At 47.7% G+C, this 23,039-nt stretch overlaps 1 protein-coding gene across 1 annotated transcript in view; it reads right to left on the bottom strand.

Annotated features, from left to right (window-relative positions):
• LOC147725127 (C-type lectin domain family 2 member B-like) overlaps positions 1-19,737 on the bottom strand; it is a 280,165-nt gene extending 260,428 nt beyond the window's left edge. The window contains exon 1 of the mRNA XM_086967112.1: positions 19,581-19,737. Within this exon, the coding sequence (XP_086823238.1) occupies positions 19,581-19,737 (157 nt within the window). The remainder of the gene's footprint in view (positions 1-19,580) is intronic.
• Between the last annotated feature and the right edge of the window lie 3,302 nt (positions 19,738-23,039).

The following is a 23,039-nucleotide window of genomic DNA, read 5'->3' on the forward strand; positions in this document are numbered from 1 at the left end:
GGGACAATTACAGCGCCTCCCAAGCGCCATTGGACAGACTAAAGCGCTATTAAGCGCTGGGGGCCAATATCTCTGAAGTAAAATGCAGCTTCTCCATGCTGCCAAAGGTCCCAGAGATTCCAGGGGGCAAAGCCAGAAAAAGGGGGGGGGGGTTCCAGGGCAAAGCAAAGTCCCCCATCCTCCTATGAAAGGTAGCAGGGTCCCAAAGAGTCCTCTAGGGCATCCAGGGGCTGTGCAGGGCCCAGGGAGGCAAGCCTTCCCCTGGCCCAAGCAGCAGCATGCCCCTGGCAGGATTCAAGTCAGAAACAAGAACATTTTGGAAGGGGACACAGCTCCTTTTTATACAGTGAATTCCTTTGTCTAAAGGTGCAGGGTACGGAAAAAACCAGGCGCAGCTGGTTTGGGAGCCCCCTTGATGAGCTCAGCCACCCCTCCCATTCACTTGTCAGGCTAGGGTCATCAGTCGCACCACAGGGGGCGGAGCCAGCATTGTGTGGGGAAAACCCAGCCCCATTCAGGACCCGGGTGCACTCCTCCCCTCACATCAGCATGCTAATCTCAACACTCACCACTGGGCAGACCCATCCAGACATCCTGGAGCCAGGCTCCAGCAAATCACGTGTCAGCACACTCACTACACACGTGCACCCAAGTCTAGAAGTGGCACTTCCACACTAGACACATTCATGCCGCATACATCATTACGCAGCATTCAACCTCACGAGTACGCACATACCAAACTCGACCCTGCACTCCCCACATATCAGGAACTACCATGGTCACACATATTCCCCATGCATTCCTATGGGAGGGCAGGTCACTCACCACACATACACAGAGATTTCACGCACTTTACACTGTACCACAGTGAAAAAGTGCGCAGAGGCCTAAAATCACCAACACCAGGTTCCAGAAACAGGCTAGGAAAAAGCAAAAAGTTTTGGGGTGAACCTGCCAAAAAGGGCCAGGTCCAACATAGTCCAGTTTAAGTCATTTACACAATGCATTTCATTCAAAAAATGTGTTGCCATTTTGGTTGTACTCTTTTTGCATCTCACATTACTTTTGTGCTCACTGATCCTGGTTTTGACTGGTCTAGTAGTCATCCCAATGTATTTGAGGCCACATGGGCATGTGATCAAATATACCACGTGTTTATTTTACAGTTCGTGAATTTCCTTTGATCCCACGTTGTCCCATTCCTAAAAGTTAGGAGCCTGCTTTTCTTGTCAGATGCCGCTCCACATCACCATTCCGTGCTTTTCAGACAACGCGGGTCATACAGTAATTGGCAGTACCCGTTCCCGCCACCAGCCAGCCACATTACCACAGCTCTTCACCACGCTAGGCACGCCACCACCTCTGGGCCTATGCATCGACCACATACTCCAAATTCTTGTGGTAAACCCTTACACTGGTCAACTAGCCCAAATACCCCCCGCCCCTGTCCTTGCCGATCGGCCCTAGGTTAATGTGCCTCTTTCCCACCGCATGCCCTCATATAGCAACACGTTCGTACCCTTGGTCCACGCGCCCCCGCCTCATTTATTTCTTTTACCTCCATGCACAACACTGTCTTCAACCCATCCTCGTCCCGAAGATGATCCCGATTTTTGTGGATCAAAACGCCGTCGACACACCAGCGCAACTGTAGGCGCTTTTTCACAAAGTGGTTCATGAACAATGAAATTGAATTGATGTGGAAACTTACTCTCTCAGTTACTCTGAACCATATTGTGACAACTATTCACTGTATATATTTCTACACTGGTCACCTTGCGCCGCCCACGCTGTTCACACTCTCACTTGAGCTGCTACCTTGGTTTTCACTCACAAACCACGAGCATCATGTGCCACTTGGGTTAAACCAATTATTTTCATTTATGTATTACATTGATGTTACAACTGTATTCTTTATTTGTTTCCTTCCCAATTTTACCTCAAATTGCTTATATAAATGATGCCAAGAGCACATACTATAACTAAATATAGTCTCCTTGTTTTCCTTGTGGATAATGTTGCATGCATATCCTTAATAATTGCCTATGAATCATAACAGTTGGGATACCCTTTGTTTGTACTACATTTCACCCCAATCTCAACACAGTTGACAGGTCACGCTCCTGTTGTTTGTTACAAGCAGGCCCACTAGTATCATTTGAATCACCAGCCCTGGCACACTCAGTACACTTTACTAGGGATTTCTTGGTGATACAATTATGCCAATCATGGATAGCCAATTATGCCAATCATTGATAGCCAACTACACTAACAATTTACACAGAGAGCACTTGCACTTTGACACTGATCAGCAGTGGCAAAGTGTCCAAAGCATCTATACCAGCAAAAATGAAATCCAGCACAGCATCAAAAATACAGGTGATAGAGGCAACCACACCAAAGAGGTTCAGTGTGTTGACGAGTTGTTTAAGTCTGATGCTGGTGAGGTTGTCACAAAGGATAGAGGAGTTGGGGTCGCTGGGGTTGTCGAGGTAGAAGTTCAGGTCCCCAATGAGTATGTAGTTTGTTAAGGCGATGGCGTGGGGTGCGATGAAGTCGGTGATGCTGGTGGTGAAGGGTGTTTGGGGCCGGGGTGTCTGTAGACGAGGGTTCTTCGAAGTGTGGCTTTGTGGGTGGTCTGGATCTGGAAGTGCAGGTGTTCGGCAGAGGGGAAGGTTTCGCTGGAGGTAGTGAGGCGGAGGGTGCTCTTGTGGGCAATGGTGAGGCCATCTCCTGGGTGGTTGGAGTGGTCTTTCCTCTGGATGTTGTATCCATCTGGGATGGTGGAGCTGAAGTCGGGGGCGGAGGATGCGTTGGTCCACGTCTATGTGAAGAAGGTCATGTTGAGTGAGAGAGAGTCAAGTAGGTTCCAGATTTCCATGGCGTGTTTGTGTATGGAGCATACATTGCGGAGGATGCATTTTAGGGTGTTGTCGGTGCTGGCGTCAGCGATGTTGGAGGACGGGGTGGCAGTGAGGGCCTGGCTGCAGTTGAGGCAGGAGAACTGCCATTGGGTTATTTTCGGTGAGGCCGGTTGGTATTCTCTAAGTCTTCCAGGGTTGAGGGCAAGGAGGGTGGTGGTGTCATAGCAATGGCTAGTGGGAGGTCCAGGCTTGTTGCGCTGGCCGCGGTCGAATCAAGAATGCGGGCAGACGGGTTTGGCTTTGGTATGCCTTCAGCGCGCCAAAGATGCGCCAGCTGTGCGTGACCGCACATTAAGTAGGGGAGGTTTGGAGTAAGGAGAGGCTGAGAGGCGGGAGCTCGGGAATTCCCAGGGGGGATTCCCAGGGGAGAGGCTATTAGGGGCAGTAGAGGTAAAAGGCGAAAGGAACAGGCAGGCATGAGAAAATAAAACAAACATTTGCAATGCAATAGGTCTCGCATTAGGAAAATTTGAGCTTTTGGTCTTGTAAACAACATTCTTTTTATTCATGTGTTGGTTTAGAAAATAGTTAAAACAATAGCTTTGTCATTTACAATGTCAATACTTGTAATTTTAGCAAATGTGACACCTATAGCATTTGTAAAGCAACATGGCTTGTTTTTATGTGACTTAGATGTATTGATATTACAAATAACAATGGCCTATAATTATTTTTAAATAATTAATACTTAAATTTGTGATAATATATTTGAACTATTCAGAAAAAGGGGGTGGTAATGGACAGAGTGTCTGAATTAAGCAGAACACTCCTACCCAGCCAACAGATCAGGGCTTGATCCATCACCGTTTTTTAGCTCACTGCACCATCCCAGCTCAGAACCTGGCTACATGCAAAATAGTCTGTCCCTGGCCCAGTGCATCAGGGGAACAGGGCAGACCAAATTACCAAGCCAATTCTTTTACTGGAAAGGAAACAAGCTAGTCATTGAATGGTTGCACAGATTAATGCTGTGGTCGCGCTGAGTGATGCTGTGGTGGTGACGAGGGATGCTGTGGTGGTCAGTGTTGTTGTGTTAGCGCATAGTGATGTTGTGATGCCCCCGAGTGATGCTGTGGTGGTGCGATAGATAGAGTGAGTGCGATAGATAGAGTGAGGGCGATAGATAGATAGAGTGAGTGCAATCGATAGATAGAGAGTGCGATAGATAGACACAGAGTGAGTGCGATAGACACATAGATAGTGCTGAGGGCGATAAATAGAAAGATAGATACATAGATAGCGATAGATAGAGTGAGGGCGATCGCTAGATAGATATATAGAGTGAGGGCGATTGATAGAGTGAGGGCGATTGATAGATAGATAGATAGGATAGATAGATAGATAGATAGATAGATAGATAGATAGATAGATAGATAGATAGATAGATAGATAGATAGATAGATAGATAGATAGATAGATTGATAGATAGATGTTGATAGATAGATGTTGATAGATAGATGTTGATAGATAGATGTTGATAGATAGATGTTGATAGATAGATGTTGATAGATAGATAGTGAGTGCGATAGATAGTGAGTGCGATAGATAGATAGAGTGCGGGCGATAGATAGTGAGTGCGATAGATAGATAGAGTGCGGGCGATAGATAGTGAGTGCGATAGATAGATAGAGTGCGGGCGATAGATAGAGTGCGGGCGATAGATAGAGGGAGTGAGCTAGATAGATAAGATAGAGTGAGTGCGACAGATAGGTTAGGCCGATAGATAGATTTATATGTAGATAGAGAGTGAGGGCGATAGATAGATAGATAGATAGATAGATAGATAGATAGATAGATAGATAGATAGATAGATAGATAGATATAGTGGAGAAGAGAACATGGAGTTAGAGAATGAGGAATGGTGGAAGAGTGCAGTAGATGAGCACAGGAGAAGAGAAGAGAACAGTGAGTTAGAGAAGGATGTGGGTGGAAGAGAGGAGCAGGTAAGCACAGGTGAAGAGAACAGTGAGTTAGAGAAGGAGGCGAGGTGGGAGAAAGTAGCAGATCAGCAGAAGAGAACAGGTAGTTAAAGAAGGAGGCAAGGTGGAAGAGAGTAGCAGATCAGCAGAAGAGAACAGGTAGTTAAAGAAGAAGGAGGCGGGGTGGAAGAGAGCAGCCTATCAGCAGAGGGAGAAAAGAAGAGAACAGGGAGTTTGAGCAGGTGGTGTGTGGAAGAGAGCAGCAGATCAGCACAGCATAAGAGAACAGGGAGATAAAGATGGAGGCAGGGTAGATGAGAGCAGCAGATTATCACAGGAAAAGAGAACAGGGACTTAAAGAAGGAGGTGTTGCAGCAGAACACCACGTGCGTATAGGAAATGGAGGTAGAGAAGGAGGTGGGTTGAATAGAGCAGCAGATCAGCTCGGGAGCAGAGAAGAGAACAGGGAGTTAGAGAAGGAGGTGTGTGGAAGAGAGCAGCATAACAGTACAGCATAAAAGAAGACGTAGTTACAGTAGGATGCGGGGTGGAAGAGAACAGCATATTGGTACAGGAGAAGATAACAGGGAGTTAGAGAAAGAGGCGGATGGAAGAGAACACCATATTAACACAGGAGAAGAAAACAGTGAGTTAAAGAAGGATGCGGTGTGGAAGAGAGCAGCAGATAAGCACCGGAGAAGAGAACAGGGATTTAAAAAGGAGGCCGGTGGAAGATAATAGCAGATCAGCACAGGAGAAGAGAACGGGGAGTTACAGAAAGATGAGGGTGGAAGAGAACAGCAGATTAGCACAGGAGAAGAAAACAGATTTAAAGAAGGAGGCTGAGTGGAAGAGAGCAGCAGACCAGCACAGGAGAAGAGAAGAGAGCATGGAGTTTGAAAAGGAGGCAGAGTGGAAGATAGCAGCAGATCAGCACGGGAGAAGAGAAGGGAACACGGAGTTAGAGAGTGAGGTTGGTGGAAGAGAGGAGGAGGACAGCACAGCAGAAGAGAACAGGGAGTTAATGAAGGAGGTGGTGTGGAAGAGAGCAGAAGATTAGCACAGGATGATAAGAGAGCATGGAGTTAGAGTAGGATGCGAGTTGGAAGAGAGCAGCGGATCAGCAGAAGTGAATAGGGAGTTAATAAGGATGCTGGGTGGAAGTGAGCAGCAGATCAGCAGAGGGAGAAAAGAAGAGAACAGGGAGTTAGAAAAGGAGGCGTGTGGAAGAGAGTAGTAGATCTGCTTTGTAGAAGTGAATGGAGTTATAGAAGGAGGTGTGTCGAAGAGAGCAGCATAACATCACAGCATAAGAGAACATGGAGTTAAAGAAAGGGGCGGTGTGGAAGAGAAAGGCAGATCGGCACAGGAGAAGAGAACAGGGACTTAGAGAAAGAGGTGGGTTGAAGAGAGCAGCAGACCAGCACAGGAGAAGAGAAGAGAGCATGGATTTTAAAAAGGAGGCAGAGTGGAAGATAGCAGCAGATCAGCATGGGAGAAGAGAAGAGAACAGAGAGTAAGGGAGTGAGGTGGGTGGAAGAAAGGAGGAGGGCAGCACAGCAAAAGAGATCTGGGAGTTAATGAAGGAGGTGGTGTGGAAGAGAGCACCAGATTAGCACAGGATAAGAGAGCATGGAGTTAGAGTAGGATGCGAGTTGGAAGAGAGCAGCAGAAGTGAATAGGGAGTTAAAGAAGGATGCTGGGTGGAAGTGAGCAGCAGATCAGCAGAGGGAGAAAATAAGAGAACAGGGAGTTAGAGAAGGAGGTGGGTGAAAGAGCAGCAGATCAGCACAGCTGAAGATAACAGGGAGTTAAATAGGATGTGGGATGGAAGAGATCAGCAGATTAGCACAGCAGAAGAGAACAGGGAATTAAAGAAGGAGGTAGTTTGGAAGAGAGCAGCAGAACAGCACGGGATAAGAACATTGAGGTAGAGAAGGAGGCGTGTGGAAGAGAGCAGCAGATCAGCTTTGTAGAAGTGAAGAGAACATGGAGTTATAGAAGGAGGTGTGTCGAAGAGAGCAGCATAACATCACAGCATAAGAGAACATGGAGGTAAAGAAGGAGGCGGTGTGGAAAAAAACAGCAGATCGGCACAGGAGAAGAGAACAGGGACTTAGAGAAAGAGGTGGGTTGAAGAGAACAGCAGAGTAGCACATGATCAGAAAACAGGGAGTTAAAGAAGTATGCTTGGTGGAAGAGAGCAGCAGATGTGCACCGGATAAGAGAAGAGAAAATGTAGTTAGGGAATGAGGCATGGTGGAAGAGAGTAGCAGATCAGCCTGGGAGAAGAGAAGACAACTGTGAGTTAGAGAAGGATGTGGGTGGGAGAGAGGAGCAGGTCAGCACATCTGAAGAAAACAGGGAATTAAAGAAGGAGGCGGTGTTGAAGAGAGCAGCAGATTAGTACATTAGAAGAGAAAATGGAGTTAGAGAAGGATGCAAAGTGGAAGAGATCAGCAGAAGAGAACAGGGAGTTAAAGAAGGAGTGGGGTGGAAGAGAACAGCAGATCAGCAGAGGGAGAAAAGAAGAGAACAGCGAGTTAGAGAAGGAGGTGGGTGTAATAGAGGGGCAGATCACAGCAGAAGAGAACAGGGAGTTAAAGAAGGAGGTGTGCTGGAAGAGAGCAGCAGATCGGCACAGGAGAAGAGAATAGAACAGGGAGTTAGAGAAGGAGGCGAGGTGGAAGAGAGCAGCAGATCAGCAGAAGAGAACAGGGATTTAGAGAATGTGCAGGGTGGTAGAGAGCGGTTGATAGATAGATAGATAGATAGATAGATAGATAGATCTATAGATAGATAGATAGATAGATAGATAGATAGATAGATAGATAGATAGATAGATAGATAGATAGATAGATAGATAGATAGATAGATAGATAGAGTGAGGACGATAGATAGCTAGAGAGAGGTCGATAGAGTGAGGGCGGTAGATAAAGTGAGGGCGATAGATAGATAGACAGATATAGTGAGGCTGACAGATATAGTGAGGCTGATCGATTGAAATTAATAATTTTTATAGTAGTGTCTGTTTTATTAAACAAGTTATGTTTTTTTTTAATGTACTTGTTTTTACATTTCCCAATGTGTGTTGGCTGTTAATGTATGTTATGTATAGGCTACGAATGTCCAGATATATGATTTGTTTCATTTCTTGTATTTACTAGTCGAGTTATAATATTAAAAATGTGGTAATAGTTATATATGTGCGTGATTTTGTTATATTGTTGCAGCACTTCGTGATATTATTTGATGTAATATTAAATGTGTGTGTGTATTAAATAATATTTGTATATTTCCATTGTATTTTAATATTTCGCTGTATATTGCGATAGTAATGTATGGTTGTATATCAATGCAACGTCTCAGCGTAGTGCTTTGTCGGTTAGATTTTTATTTTATTTTTATTTTTTTTGTTTTTTAGTATTGTAAGGTCTGCTTTTATCCAAATTGCTATTAGTAATCTTATATTTTGTCATCATAAGTTTCGAGGTGCGTACTATGTTTTTTATATTTTTTTTTAGTTAATAAATGAGAATCTTATAGGCATCTGGTTTGTTTCTGTAACTGTGGAACATTGTGTAGAATTCGTTATATCTGGTTGAATTTTGTTGTTTTAGTCGCCCCCAAATTTGCGGAATGTTTCATATTTGTGATTGGCATTGTTCGTCCTCGCTTCCTGCCTCATATTTTGTTAGTTCTGTGTGTCTCACAATGGGTTGTTTTTTTCCTCAATGACATGAAGTGTTATAAACATTTTGGCATGTTGAAGCTTATTGTCGAGAAGTACAGTTTTATTGTTACGTATCTTAAGGAATACTCCATTCTCCGTAATCAGTTTTTGAGTAAAATGTTGTTGCTGACTGTGAATGTGGCATAACTGGTTTTATAAATGAGCGACATGGTCAATTATTTTTGTTGAAATATTATCTCACGTTTGCAATTTGTGAAATGATCTTGTGCATTTATATGTTCATGGTTATTTTTGTTTGCAAAAAATGTATTGTGCTATTGGCATTGTTTGAATTAAAAAACATCGCAATTTTGAATTTCCATAAGTAACTGTTCCCCCATCCTGGTTCATTGTGTTATTACTTTTGTATTGTGCCATTTTAATATGGATAGCATTAGCAAAGTGTTTCTGTGTGTGTTATTGTATCTTGTTGATAGATTGATGATTGTGTGTGTGTGTGTGTTTGTGTGTACGTGGTATTGTGTCTGTAGTTTTGTGTGTTTGGTTGTGTGTGTTTTGTTGTACGTGTATGGGTTGTGTGTCCGTGTGGTTTTGTGTGTGTGTGTGTGTGTGTTGTGGGGGGTGTGGGCGTGTGTGTGTTCTGTTGTGTTTGTGTGGGTGGTGTATGTGTGTGTCTGGGTTTAGTGTGTGTGTCTGTTTGTGTGTTTGTGGGGTGTGTTGTGTGTGTGTTTGTGTGTTGGTGGTTTGTGCGGACGGTTTTTGTGTGTGTGAGGTTGTGTTTGAGGGTTTGTGTTTGGGGGGTTTGTGTGTGGGGTGTGTGTGTCAGGTGTGTGCGTGTGGGGGACGGTGTGTGTGTTTGAGTGGTGTGTGTGTGTGTCATGTGTGATTTGTGTGTGGGGGTTTGTGTGTGGGTGTTGTGTGTGGGGGTTGTATGAATATGTGGTTTTATGTGTGTGGGCTTGTATGTGTTTGGTGTTTTGTGTGTGTGTGGGGTTGTGTGTGAATTGTGTGGGTGTGGAGGGGTTGTGTGTGTTGTGGGTAGTGTGTGTGGGGGATTGTTTTTGGGGGTGTTGTGTGTCTTGGTGGTTGGGTGTGTTTTGGGTGGTGTGTTTGTGTGTGGGGTGGTTGTGTGCGGGCATTTTGTTGTGTGTTGTGTGTGTTTTTTGTGGGGTTGTTTGTGTGGTTGTGTGTGGTGTTGTTTGTAAGTATGGGCGCAAAATCTGTTCCGCTTGCGAAATGTGCAAATTTTGCGATCTGCGAATCTACCGAAATTGCCGAAAATTTGCAAATTCGCTCGCGGGCAGATCTTTGTTTTGTTTTGCAGCATCTTCGTGGATAATGCAGGCAGGATTCATTCTGGCACGATGCTCCTGTCACAAAAATTAGACCTCAACAGAAAGGACTTCCAGAATGATATAAATTAAGCAGGTGCCCGAGTTGAAGCGCAAATTTAGTCACGCATTATAATCAGCCCAAACAACTAGTGAGCACGGTCAAGGCTAGGCAGGTTTGCTACCTCCCCATATGTCTACTGCCTACAATTAGTTGTAATCCTTGCTGGAGGTCTGCATCCACAAGTTTTTCTAGTGTAATCCCTTAGTACTTCCTGTGAACAGGAGGCTGCTTTCTCCTCATCTGGTGATCGGTCTCTGACCCTTCATAAACAAGAGGCATGTGAACTCGCATAGAAGCCCCGCCACACACACACTAGGGTATGTAACGTCTTCCCGCCCTTTCCTCACTATGATGGACAGCTCACTCGAGGGACCTCAGCGCCTTTTGGCGCGGTGGCAAAGGTCCAGACACACATGTCACAAATGGCAAAAAAAATCCACATGTTCGCCGGAAAATCCGCAAACTCGCGGATTTGCCATTTCGTGTGAATTCGCAGACCGTGAATCCACAACATTCGCCCATCCTTAGTTGTTTGTGAGGTTGTGTGTGGGTTTGGTTGTTAATCAGATTGTGTGTGGTGTGTTGTGTGTTTGTGTGTGTGGAGTGTTTGGGTGTGTGTTTTGGGTTGTGTGTGTGATTGAGTGTGGTTGTGTGTGTGTGTTGTGTGTGTGTGTGTGGCTGTGTGGTTGTTGTGTGGTTGTGTGTTGTAGTTGTGTGTGTGGGGTTGTATGTGTGTTGGGGTTGTGTGTGGATGTGTGTGGATTTGTGTGTGTGGTATTATGGGTTGTGTGTGGTGGGTTGTGTGTGTGGGGGGTTGCGTGTGGGATTGTGTGTGGTTGAGTGTTGTGTGTGTTCTTGTTGCGGTTATGGGTGTTTGTGTGGTTGTGTATGTGTATGGTTGTGTGTTGGGTGGTGTTGTATGTGTGTGGGGTTTTAGGAGTGTTAGGTTGTATATCTGTGGTGTTGTGTGTGGGTTTGTGTCTGTTGGGGGGTTGTGTGTGGGGCATTGTGTGTGTGTGTGGGTTTGTGTGTGTGGTGTGTTCTGTCTGTGTGGTGTTGTGTGTGGGTGGTTGTGAGTGTGGGCTTGTGTTTGTGGGGTGTTGTGTGTGGGGTTGTGCACGTGTGTGGTGTTTTGTGTGTGAGTGTGTGTGTGTGGGTTTGTGGGTGTGTGTGTGTGTGTAGTGTGTGTTGTGGTGTGTGTGTGGGGGGGTCTTGTGTGTGTGGTGTGTTGTGTGTGGTGGCTTTTTGTATGTGTGTGTGTATAATTGTGTGTGTGTGCACCCTTTTAATCTAAAATAAAATGCTAGATGTGTAAATGTTCCATAACAAAAGTTACGTATGTTAGTGTTGCGGTCTAGTTTTTTTTTGGTTTTGTGTACATGTTTGATTGACGTGTCTCTTAGCCAATCATACTGTTAAGTCTTCATACGTAGCGTAACAATTGACGTGCGTCAAATTGGAAATCCCCATATTGTAGATCGGGTACTTCATGGAAAGTGTGGCTGCTTTGCCGTCAGTTTCCTGCATTGTCCAACAAGTACTTTTATGTTTTTGGTAGTGTTTGTGTCCTGTCATGTGTTTGTTGACTTGTTTATTTGAAAAGTATAATTTTTATAGTTGTGTCTGTTTTACTAAACAAATTCTTTTTTTTAAATGTACTTGTTTTAAAATTTTCCAATGTGTGTTGGCTGTTAACTAGGAATATTTTCCGATATATGAATTTTTTAATTTCTTGCGTTTACTAGTTGAGTTATATTATTGAAAATATATTTTTTTTGGGTGTAAATGTGGTAATAGTTGTATATGTGCGTGATTTTGTTATATTGTTGCAACGCTCCGTGATAATATTTGTTATAATATTAAATGTGTGTGTGTATAGTTTTTTATATTTCGGTTGTATTTCAATATTTTGCTGTGTATTGCGATAGTATTGTATGGTGGTATATCAATGCAAATTCTCAGCGTAGTGTTTTGACGGTTAGATTTTTTTTTTTTTTTAGTATTGTTGTTTGCTTTTATCCTACTTGCTATTAGTAATCTTATGTTTTGCCATCATAAGTTTCTAGGTGCGTAATATGTTTTTTTATATTGTTTTTTTAAGTTAATTAATTAGAACCCTATAAGCGTCTGGCTTGTTTCTGTAACTGTGGAACATTGTGTGGAATTCGTAATCTTATCCGCTTGAATTTTGTTGTTTTAGTTCCCCCCCTAAATTAGTGGATTTGTCATATTTGTGATTGCCCTTGTTCGTCCTCGCTTCCTGAGTGATGTGGTGGTGTCCCCGAGTGATGTGGTGGTGCCCCCGAGTGATGTGGTGGTGCCCCCGAGTGATGTGGTGGTGCCCCCGAGTGATGAGAGAAAGAAAATGTGGGACGGAAGTGCTGTTTGTGTAGAGATATTTTTTATGGCATACAAAATGTAAAAAGAAAAGAATGGACGTGTGCTGCCCCTTAGTGATGTGGTAGTGTCCCTCAAGTGATGTGGTGCTGTCCCCGAATGATGTGGTGGTGCCCCCGAGTGATGTGGCGGTGCCCCCGAGCGATGTGGCGGTGCCCCCGAGTGATGTGATGGTGTCCCAGAGTGATGTGGTAGCAAGCAAGGCAGTGCTGTTGTGGTGCTGAGTGATGTGGTGGTGCCCCCGAGTAATGTGGTGGTGCCCTCGAGTAATGTGGTGGTGTCCCCGAGTAATGTGGTGGTGTCCCCGAGTAATGTGGTGGTGTCCCCCAGGTAAAGTGGTGGTGCCCCGAGTGATGTGGTGGTGCCCCCGAGTGATGTGGTGGTGCCCCCGAGTGATGTGGTGGTGCCCCCGAGTGATATGGTAAAGCCCCTGAGTGATGTGGTAAAGCCCCTGAGTGATGTGGTAAAGCCCCTGAGTGATGTGGTATTTTTTTTGCATACAAAATTTAAAAAGAAAAGAATGGACGTTTGCTGCCCCTTAGTGATGTGGTAGTGTCCCCTGAGTGTTGTGGTGGTGTCCCCGTGTGTTGTGGTGGTGTCCCCGAGTGTTGTGGTGGTGTCCCGGAGTGTTGTGGTGGTGTCCCCGAGTGTTGTGGTGGTGTCCCCGAGTGATGTGGTGGTGCCCCTGAGTGATGAGAGAAAGAAAATGTGGGACGGAAGTGCTGTTTGTGTAGAGATATTTTTTATGGCATACAAAATGTAAAAAGAAAAGAATGGACGTGTGCTGCCCCTTAGTGATGTGGTAGTGTCCCCCAAGAGATGTGGTGCTGTCCCCGAGTGATGTGATGGTGCCCCCGAGTGATGTGGTGGTGCTCCTGAGTGATGTGGTGGTGCCCCAGAGTGATGTGGTGGTGCCCCAGAGTGATGTGGTGGTGTCCCAGAGTGATGTGGTGGTGTTCCTAAGTGACGTGTAAATAAATAAATATAATAGACGCATGCACAACTCATAGGCACGAGGTCAAGCAGTCAGTCACCCAAAGCCAAAATCACAAAGCTGAGAGAAAGAACAGTCGGGGCGGAACTACGTGGAAGAGGAGAGACGCGTGGGCGGAAAGGAGTCTGTGAGAACGTGCGGTGTAGATCAAAGAAAACGCGAGCGACCATATGGAGAGTGAGGGGGTGTGCTGCGTGGTGAGCTGAATGCGTGTGGCTGCAAAAGAGGAGCCTGGCGCGCCTGCACGAAGTGTCTGGTAGCAAATGGAAGCTGTTGCAGGAAGTGAGGCTGATCGTGCGCTGGTGAAAGCAGTGCTTCGCGCTTGAATGCCTCACATGCACTGGCCATAAACCGCATTTCAGAGGTCTTTGGTAGACTTTTTTGTTCCCCTTCCTATAATCTTGCCAGCAATGCGCAAGCGCATTGGCTCAGGCGAGACCTAAACAGTGGTGGAATAAGAGCAAGACACAGATGGGCACAATAACAGTGGCACAAAAAGGAAGAATAAAGAAACATGCATTGGAAATGCAATAGGGCTCGCATTAGGAAAGTTTGAGCTATTGGTATTATAAATGATTTTTTTTTATTTATGCGTTATTGTGTAAAATAGCTAAATTAATAGCTTTGTCATATGTGTTGTGGCCTAGTGACATGGCTGTACATGGTCACCAAATTTTTTTTTTTAATATTTTGTCTTATCAGCGATGACGCAAAGATGGTATGCATCATGGTGGGATTTCATAGCAGAGGCGACGGGACATTGAATACAAAAAATGTCAACCTATGACATTACAAATCTTAGAAAACAACTTTTCAGCCAAATGTTATAGCCTACATATGTAAATTACATAGTTTTAGATGTATAGTTCTTCTGCAAGTCTTGCACAATTAATATTCTGCAATTTTCAGTCATTCGCATATTGTCTGAACCTTGCTTTCTCCCTCTGCGAGTACACTCGTTCTCGTTATTTGCGCATATTCAGCCATTTGTACTGCGTCTACATCGGCCATTTAAAGAGTCATAAACTTTGCAAAACTGGGCTAGAACATGACGGGAATGGAAGCAAAGAGGGGTAGTAAAGACAATTAGCTCACGATAAGCCTTCACTCAAGGAAGCAAAGTAAAACAGCTGGAGAAGAGACGGCAGGAATCGAAGTAAAGAGGAGGATGCAAGGAGAGGTACAGAGGGAGTTAATGATAGTAACGTTGAAAGTTCACCCAGACCAGGGGGAGGAAAGGAGAGACGAGGTGGAGAATGAGGAGAGGGACAAGGCTCCGTGGGAGGGGTTGCAAAGGTTTCTAAACACAGATGTGTTTAGTGCTGGGATGCATTGTTCACCTTGCCCTGTCAGGTGCAATAAACTTTAAACCAAATGCTCAATTTTTTATCCTTCTATCACATTAATTACACTGTTCATTCAATTCTTCATCATCAAATGGTGTCATAAATTAGTCATTCCATACTCTTACTTAAAGGTCATGCCAATTGACCATGTATCATGAAATAAAACAATTTGCAAAAACCAGTTGCTTAATTCAATGCTTCATTCAAAAAACAGAAATTTGTTCAATTTATAGAATACAAAATACGTGCTTCAATTTACAAATCATATAAATTGCACAAGTCACGTGCTTCAGTTTCAAATACGATCCGAAAACAACATTGAAAAGGTCTTCTCATATTCTCATATCTTCTCAATACATTTCGGTGCCTCGCACCTTCATCAGGGGAATTCTGTTAAAAAGCAAAACATGAACATAATGCTGATATGTTTCTAATTTCTTTGTATCCTTAAAACTATTGAAGCACCTTTTCATTTCTCCACCTGTGCATACAGTGCTGTTTCATATATTGCATTCTGTGCTTTGAATATTAGTTTATATCTCGGCCTCACCAGCTTTAAAATCGTTTGAACATGCATGTAGGACCTAAACTTATACATGCCACCAAAGGGCAACTAGTGCTCCCAGCAGGACATCGTGTGCTTATGTGTGTGTAGTGCGACCTTACATCCTGGTTAAAACCACGTACTCTCAGCGTAGACCCCATGCATATTAGGATAGACAAATGCATGTCTTTACCTCTATGGCTCGCAGTAAGTGTTACATGCTGCTTGCACTAACCCAGCTTGTCAATTAACCAAGGAACCGAGGGATCTGTAAAAATATGCACATTACATCAATGACGCTGTGTGGAACCTTTGTGCAATCTTTTAACAAAGCGCCTAAATTCAAAAGCGACTTACTTGTTGCTGAATGTTACAAGGTGGTGTTTCAGTGTAGCGAAAATTAAAACTCGCCGATATTGACCCAAGCTGCAAGTAAATAAATAAAAGCCTTCTCAGTAAAGGCGTCCAACCGTGATAATGTCAATGCCCCGGTGCCCTCCTCTTGTTGCTTTCTCATACCTTAAGGAACAGCTGGTAATCCCATTATCTTTTCCCTTCAGTATTTCCGCTGCCGCCATCAAAAATGAAACGCCAGTACTGGCGTGTAGACGCCGTGGCCATAGAAAGGGTTGCACCGATTGTAAAAAAGTTTGGATTAACATATAATTAATCGCAAAATAAGGTAAAAAAAGGTGTGCAGGTTATCTACAGAGGAAAAGGGGGAGCAAAGGGAAACACGAGAAGAGAAATGCAAACCAAAGTAGATGCATAAAAGGAGACACGGCCGACGGCCGTGAAACTGAAAGTAAGGCCGCTGGCCGTGAATAATTAGGGGATCTGTGCTTTGAATATTAGTTTATATCTCGGCCTCACCAGCTTTAAAATCGTTTGAACATGCATGTAGGACCTAAACTTATACATGCCACCAAAGTGCAACTAGTGCTCCCAGCAGGACATCGTGTGCTTATGTGTGTGTAGTGCAACCTTACATCCTAGTGAAAACCACGTACTCTCAGCGTATACCCCATGCATATTAGGATAGACAAATGCATGTCTTTACCTCTATGGCTCGCAGTAAGTGTTACATACTGCTTGCAGTAACCCAGCTTGTCAATTAACCAAGGAACCGAGGGATCTGTAAAATTATGCACATTACATCAGTGACGCTGTGTGGAACCTTTGTGCAATCTTTTAACAAAGCGCCTAAATTCAAAAGCGACTTACTTGTTGCTGAAAGTAGATGCATAAAAGGAGACACGGCCGGCGGCCGTGAATAATTAGGGGATGAGCGCACGCTGAGAAGCTGCCTTTGATGTGGTAATGCGAGGCAGGCAGGCAGGCGGCTGGTGGCATTGTGCACGCGCTTTTTAGGGCTTGCGCTTGCGCAATGACCTAAAAAGCACATGCACTGCAAGAAATCGTCAGTGGAATCGTGCTTGGTTAAACGCTGTTTAAGCCCCTATAGAGCTACGCCAGCTGTGCACATGTGCACAGCAAGCGAGCCCTAAAAACTGCTGAGAAAGGTTCCTGTGGATGCAGGCAGTCTGTTCCCAGTTGGAGCGGGCAGCAGGCACAGGAGCGGGCAGCAGCCTTGAACCTCCCAAGGTGGAGATTGGGGTCTGGAGGCAAGAGAGGGCACAGCGGAGCTGCTGGGAGAAAGGTGACCTAGACCGAGGGACGGAGGTCTTTCCCATAATCCATTAGTGCAGTAAGGTGTAAAACAATCATGTAAACCCTTTGCATTTCTCAGATTATTAGAGTGCAACATTATAGTGTATTAAATCCAACACAATAGCTCTTCTACAACTGGTATTCTGAGGTCACACATTTGAAAGGGCTTTCATGTGCGATAATGAATAAAACACAGTTTTGGAGAAATAAAATATTTGCCTAATTTAAGCAGGAACGCTGCAGTTTATCCTTTTTTCTTGTTTCGCTTTTGTACAAATCAGTCAGTAAATGGGTAAAGATTTGTCTTTTCTTTTGTTGAGACTTTGTTTTTACCTCTTTGTGCATATTTCTTCAGTTTTCAACACTGTGAACTTGACTCAGATTGATTGGAGCACTTTAAATGAGCACAGATACATTGCATTTGGACACATGAATTGTTTATAGGCGCGTCAAGGTTAATTTATTTTCCAAGAGCCTCAGAATGTTTATCCAATGCCTTGAATCAAACCTGGTTCCCGAGTACCAAAGTCAGCAGCTCTGGGGATGATGCCACATCCTGGGTAGAGGGAGGGAGAGTGGCAGTAGCTACATGGAAGCTCAGCATGTTATGGGATTGAGGTTCCAACCGGACCTCGAGCTGAGAGAGCCAGGCTTCAGGTCCGAGCTTTCCATGGCTCACCCACCTCTACTGCAAGGCACATTATGCAAAAGGCAGATTGCAATGTTTTATTTTATGCAGCTGGGTAAGTGCGTTACTGCTTTTAACAAAGATCCTTTTAATACTTGCAGTTCAAAAATTATATTTATGATCCTTTGAATATAGCTATGAATGACATGTGGCTCCCAGACCTTGTTGTAACCCTCACTGTAACACATCCTGTTCGTTGTATACTGTGTACGTGTGATGTAAAGCGCTCCAACACCCTGCGTTCGGGTGGCTAGTGCTATAGAAGGCGAAAAACTGTTAAAAGTTAGGTTGCACCGTCAACATTATCGGCGCCATCTTGCCCCCTTTTCGAGCCCATTCGTGCGCGTAAGCGGCAGCCATTTTTAGTACCATGGCCTCTCTGCCCATCACAAATAGCCAGCGCATCTCTCTCTCTCTCTCTCCCTCTCTCTCTTGACCTCGCGAGCATCCCCCGCACGCTGACAGCCCCCGCTCTCACATGCCTTGGGTCATAAACCCCTCTTCAGCGCAGCTCTGCCTCGGAACCCCATCCTGTTCCCAGCGCGACACCTCCCTTCGTTCCTTTCATGATCCCGGGTCCTTTGATAAAACCCCCTTTCCTCTGTGCCCGTTTGTCTTACTCGTTCCCAGGCCGCCACCTGGCCCTGCGGATGCTGTTTATTGCCCCCCCTGTACAGTAGGAAGCCTCCCCCATCAAAGGATCCACGAGTTGATCAAAGCCCCCACCCTATGACATCCGATCAATCCCATACATTCCGTGAATCGGCAGAATGTCCAGCTGTGCGATAATCATCACCTGTTGTGACCGGGGTGGGGACTTCAACTGTAAATGTGTGTGGGAACGGGCCTGAAGCGGGGATTCCGAGGATGTCTTTCCGTACATTAAAGTGTTGACAGAAATGTGTTTTATGCAATAAAACAATAAACTTGTGTATAAGAGGCCAGGCCACAGAGATGCGATTAGAGCACCTCGAGAAGATACCCTGTTGTCTGATTTGATGTGTTCTGCTCCGTCGGAATAAACTTCTGTTTCCTGCCTTCCACTCTACAGCGCCTGCCTCTTTGTTTGGTAACTTGAGTGGGTATAGAGGCGGTTAACGCCGGGCAACTCTGAAAAAGGTCATCGGCCCGTACCTTTTTCCACAAAACGAAATAGTGTTATTTAACTTATTTGTTATTTGTGTAAATACTGCCACAGACCAGCACATAAGTTACTCTTACAATGCACCTCCCTTACATAGAGTGACTGGACAAAGTCAAGAGCATGCCTCTCTCAGGTACTTGTGATGTAATAACAAGCAGTGTGCCTTTGTTTCCCTCCATTGCATGTGCATCTAGGTAGGTTTGAGGCTCCAAATAGACCCCCGGGAAAACATTCGGAACTACTTGGCCAGAGCCACGCGTTCCGGTAGTTCGAAAGCGTAACCACGTTTGCCTAAACCACGTGGGGACTCGGGGCAGAAGGAGGGGTTTGGAGGAGTATTTTAGGAATAGGGAGGGCATTGTTATAGCTCAAGGCGGGGGGCAGGTAGGGGATTTGTAATTGAGGGCAAGGGGGAAGGTAGGGGGTGCCAGAATAGTGACACAGTTAGCCATGCATACACCCTTACCATTCATGTCTTTACCACGAAATTGCGTGGTAAAGGAGTGTGTGGTTCGGGCTGCGTGTTTGAGCCTTGTGTGCCTCTATCATACAACCAACTCCCAGCTAGGATACTCAAACAAAAGGAGGCCTGATGGTCCCTTAGTTTTGGCCTTTGTTTTGTGCTCAGCTGGAATTTAAAATGGGAAAGACCTTTGCCGCCTTCATGTTTCTGTTTAGAACGAAGCAGACAACGTGCAGGCGCTACTGAATGTGTCCCAGTGTCTAAAAATGACACCGGGACAAGTTAAGTAGATTTCAGTGGGTCCCAACATCTTGGCAGGTGGACGGCGTCCACCCTGTGAAAAGAGTGGGTGGACGGCGTCCTCTCCCGTGTATCACCAACTTGTGCCCTGATCTTCTTACCTGTAGGTGGCAGGCGCGTCCTCTTCCGGCTCTTCTCTCCGGGGGGTTTCTGCGTGGACCCCTCGGGTCCTGTCCTCAGTATCAGGCTCTGGAGCTCTGCCCCAGCCACCTCCTTCAGGGCCTCTCTCCTGTCAGCGCTCTCCCTCCCCGGCAGCATTTCACCTCCTGACTCCGCATCTTCTCTTCTTCTCTCTGTGTCTTGGTGAAGCCCCTGCCCCGAGTGCCTTCCCTCAATCCTGTGTCCCTCACCGCGTAGGAGCCCCCCTCCCTTATGTCCCTCTGCCCCAGCCCCCTCCTTCAGAGCCTCTCTCCTGCCCGGGCTCTCCCTTCCGCGCAGCCTCTCACCCCCTGACTCCGCATCTTCTCCTCTCTCTGTGTCTTCGTGAAGACCCAGCCCCGAGTCTCTCCTCTCTATTCTGACTCCCTGACCCGGCCGGGGCCCCCTCTCCCCATTATTCTCTGATCCAGGACCTCCCACGGCCCCCGGCCCCGGCACTGCGCTGTCCCGGCCCCCGGGCTCTGCCAGGCACTCGGGGATTGAAGAATGTGGCCAGGGGGGGCAGCTGCCAGCTTCAGAGTTCACCGACTCCCTGCTCTCACAGCCCTCTGTAGGCCCCTCACTGTTCGGAGGTGAGGAATACCCCGAGCTGGTGCTGGCAGGGCGGCTCCGAATGAGCTCTGGGAAGAGCCCCCCTCTCCTGAAGTTTTTGTAAGGGGGGGTCCCCGTCTCCCACTCTGTGTCACTCACAGGCCGCATGAACCCACCCCCCTGACGCTGCGGCTTCTCTCCGGCAGTCCTGGGGTCTCGGGGCTGCGGTGGGCCCTTTTCCAGGTCCGGCCCTATCAGAAGCCCCATCACAGCTCCCCCTGAGACCTCGGACACCCCTTTATGCTAGAAGTGAGCACTGCTGCTCACTACATCTGCCAACTCCTGTGTGTGACCCCGCCCCCCTCAGGTGTGAGGAACGAGCAGCGCACCAGAAACACGAGCTGTGGGGAGGAGGAGTGAGGAGAGACTCAGCCTGTGTCCCCCCCTTAGGAATGAGAGCTCAGCGCCCTGACACTGCTCTCACCGCTCTCCTGGCACCGGAGCTGCGTCCATAGAGACCCCCCTCAGGTGTGAAGGAAGGAGCAGCGCACCTCAAACACGAGCTGTGGGAAGGAGGAGTGAGGAGAGACTCAGCCCTGTCTCCACCCCTTAGGAATGAGAGCTCAGAGCCCTGCCTGACACTGCTCTCACCCCTGTCCTGGCACCGGAGCTGCGTCCATAGAGACCCCCCCCCCCCCCTCAGGTGTGAGGAACGAGCAGCGCACCAGAAACACGAGCTGTGGGGAGGAGGAGTGAGGAGAGACTCAGCCTGTGTCCCCCCCTTAGGAATGAGAGCTCAGCGCCCTGACACTGCTCTCACCGCTCTCCTGGCACCGGAGCTGCGTCCATAGAGACCCCCCTCAGGTGTGAAGGAAGGAGCAGCGCACCTCAAACACGAGCTGTGGGAAGGAGGAGTGAGGAGAGACTCAGCCCTGTCTCCACCCCTTAGGAATGAGAGCTCAGAGCCCTGCCTGACACTGCTCTCACCCCTGTCCTGGCACCGGAGCTGCGTCCATAGAGACCCCCCCCCCCCCCTCAGGTGTGAGGAACGAGCAGCGCACCAGAAACACGAGCTGTGGGGAGGAGGAGTGAGGAGAGACTCAGCCTGTGTCCCCCCCTTAGGAATGAGAGCTCAGCGCCCTGACACTGCTCTCACCGCTCTCCTGGCACCGGAGCTGCGTCCATAGAGACCCCCCCCCCTCAGGTGTGAAGGAAGGAGCAGCGCACCTCAAACACGAGCTGTGGGAAGGAGGAGTGAGGAGAGACTCAGCCCTGTCTCCACTCCTTAGGAATGAGAGCTCAGAGCCCTGACACTGCTCTCACCGCTCTCCTGGCACCGGAGCTGCGTCCATGGAGACCCCCCCCTCCCCCCCCCCCTCAGGTGTGAGGAACGAGCAGCGCACCAGAAACACGAGCTGTGGGGAGGAGGAGTGAGGAGAGACTCAGCCTGTGTCCCCCCCTTAGGAATGAGAGCTCAGCGCCCTGACACTGCTCTCACCGCTCTCCTGGCACCAGAGCTGCGTCCATAGAGACCCCCCTTCAGGTGTGAGGCAGGAGCAGCGCACCAGAAACACGAGCTGTGGGGAGGAGGAGTGAGGAGAGACTCAGCCTGTGTCCCCCCCTTAGGAATGAGAGCTCAGACCCCTGACACTGCTCTCACCCCTGTACTGGCACCGGGGCTGCGTCCATAGAGACCCCCCCTCAGGTGTGAGGCAGGAGCAGCGCACCAGAAACACGAGCTGTGGGGAGGAGGAGTGAGGAGAGACTCAGCCTGTTCCCCCCCCTTAGGAATGAGAGCTCAGAGCCCTGACACTGCTCTCACCGCTCTCCTGGCACCGGAGCTGCGTCCATAGAGACCCCCCCTCAGGTGTGAGGCAGGAGCAGCGCACCTGAAACACGAGCTGTGGGGAGGAGGAGTGAGGAGAGACTCAGCCCTGTCTCCACTCCTTAGGAATGAGAGCTCAGAGCCCTGACACTGCTCTCACCGCTCTCCTGGCACCGGAGCTGCGTCCATAGAGACCCCCCCTCAGGTGTGAGGCAGGAGCAGCGCACCAGAAACACGAGCTGTGGGGAGGAGGAGTGAGGAGAGACTCAGCCCTGTCTCCAGCCCTTAGGAATGAGAGCTCAGAGCCCTGACACTGCTCTCACCGCTCTCCTGGCACCGGAGCTGCGTCCATAGAGACCCCCCGTCAGGTGTGAGGCAGGAGCAGCGCACCTGAAACACGAGCTGTGGGGAGGAGGAGTGAGGAGAGACTCAGCCTGTTTCCCCCCCTTAGGAATGAGAGCTCATAGCCCTGACACTGCTCTCACCCCTGTCCTGGCACCGGAGCTGCGTCCATAGAGACCCCCCCTCCCCCCCTTCAGGGGTGAGGCAGGAGCGCACCTGAAACACGAGCTGTGGGGAGGAGGAGTGAGGAGAGACTCAGCCCTGTCTCCACCCCTTAGGAATGAGAGCTCAGAGCCCTGACACTGCTCTCACCGCTCTCCTGGCACCGGAGCTGCGTCAATAGAGACCCCCCCCCCCCCAGGTGTGAGGGAGGAGCAGCGCACCTCAAACACGAGCTGTGGGGAGGAGGAGTGAGGAGAGACTCAGCCCTGTCTCCACTCCTTAGGAATGAGAGCTCAGAGCCCTTACACTGCTCTCACCGCTCTCCTGGCACCGGAGCTGCATCCATAGAGACCCCCCCTCAGGTGTGAGGAACGAGCAGCGCACCAGAAACACGAGCTGTGGGGAGGAGGAGTGAGGAGAGACTCAGCCCTGTCTCCACTCCTTAGGAATGAGAGCTCAGAGCCCTGACACTGCTCTCACCGCTCTCCTGGCACCGGAGCTTCGTCCATAGAGACCCCCCCTCAGGTGTGAGGCAGGAGCA

This window comes from Lissotriton vulgaris, chromosome 4_1 (genome assembly GCF_964263255.1).
Source record: "Lissotriton vulgaris chromosome 4_1, aLisVul1.2, whole genome shotgun sequence".
Classification (NCBI taxonomy): Eukaryota; Metazoa; Chordata; class Amphibia; order Caudata; family Salamandridae; genus Lissotriton; species Lissotriton vulgaris.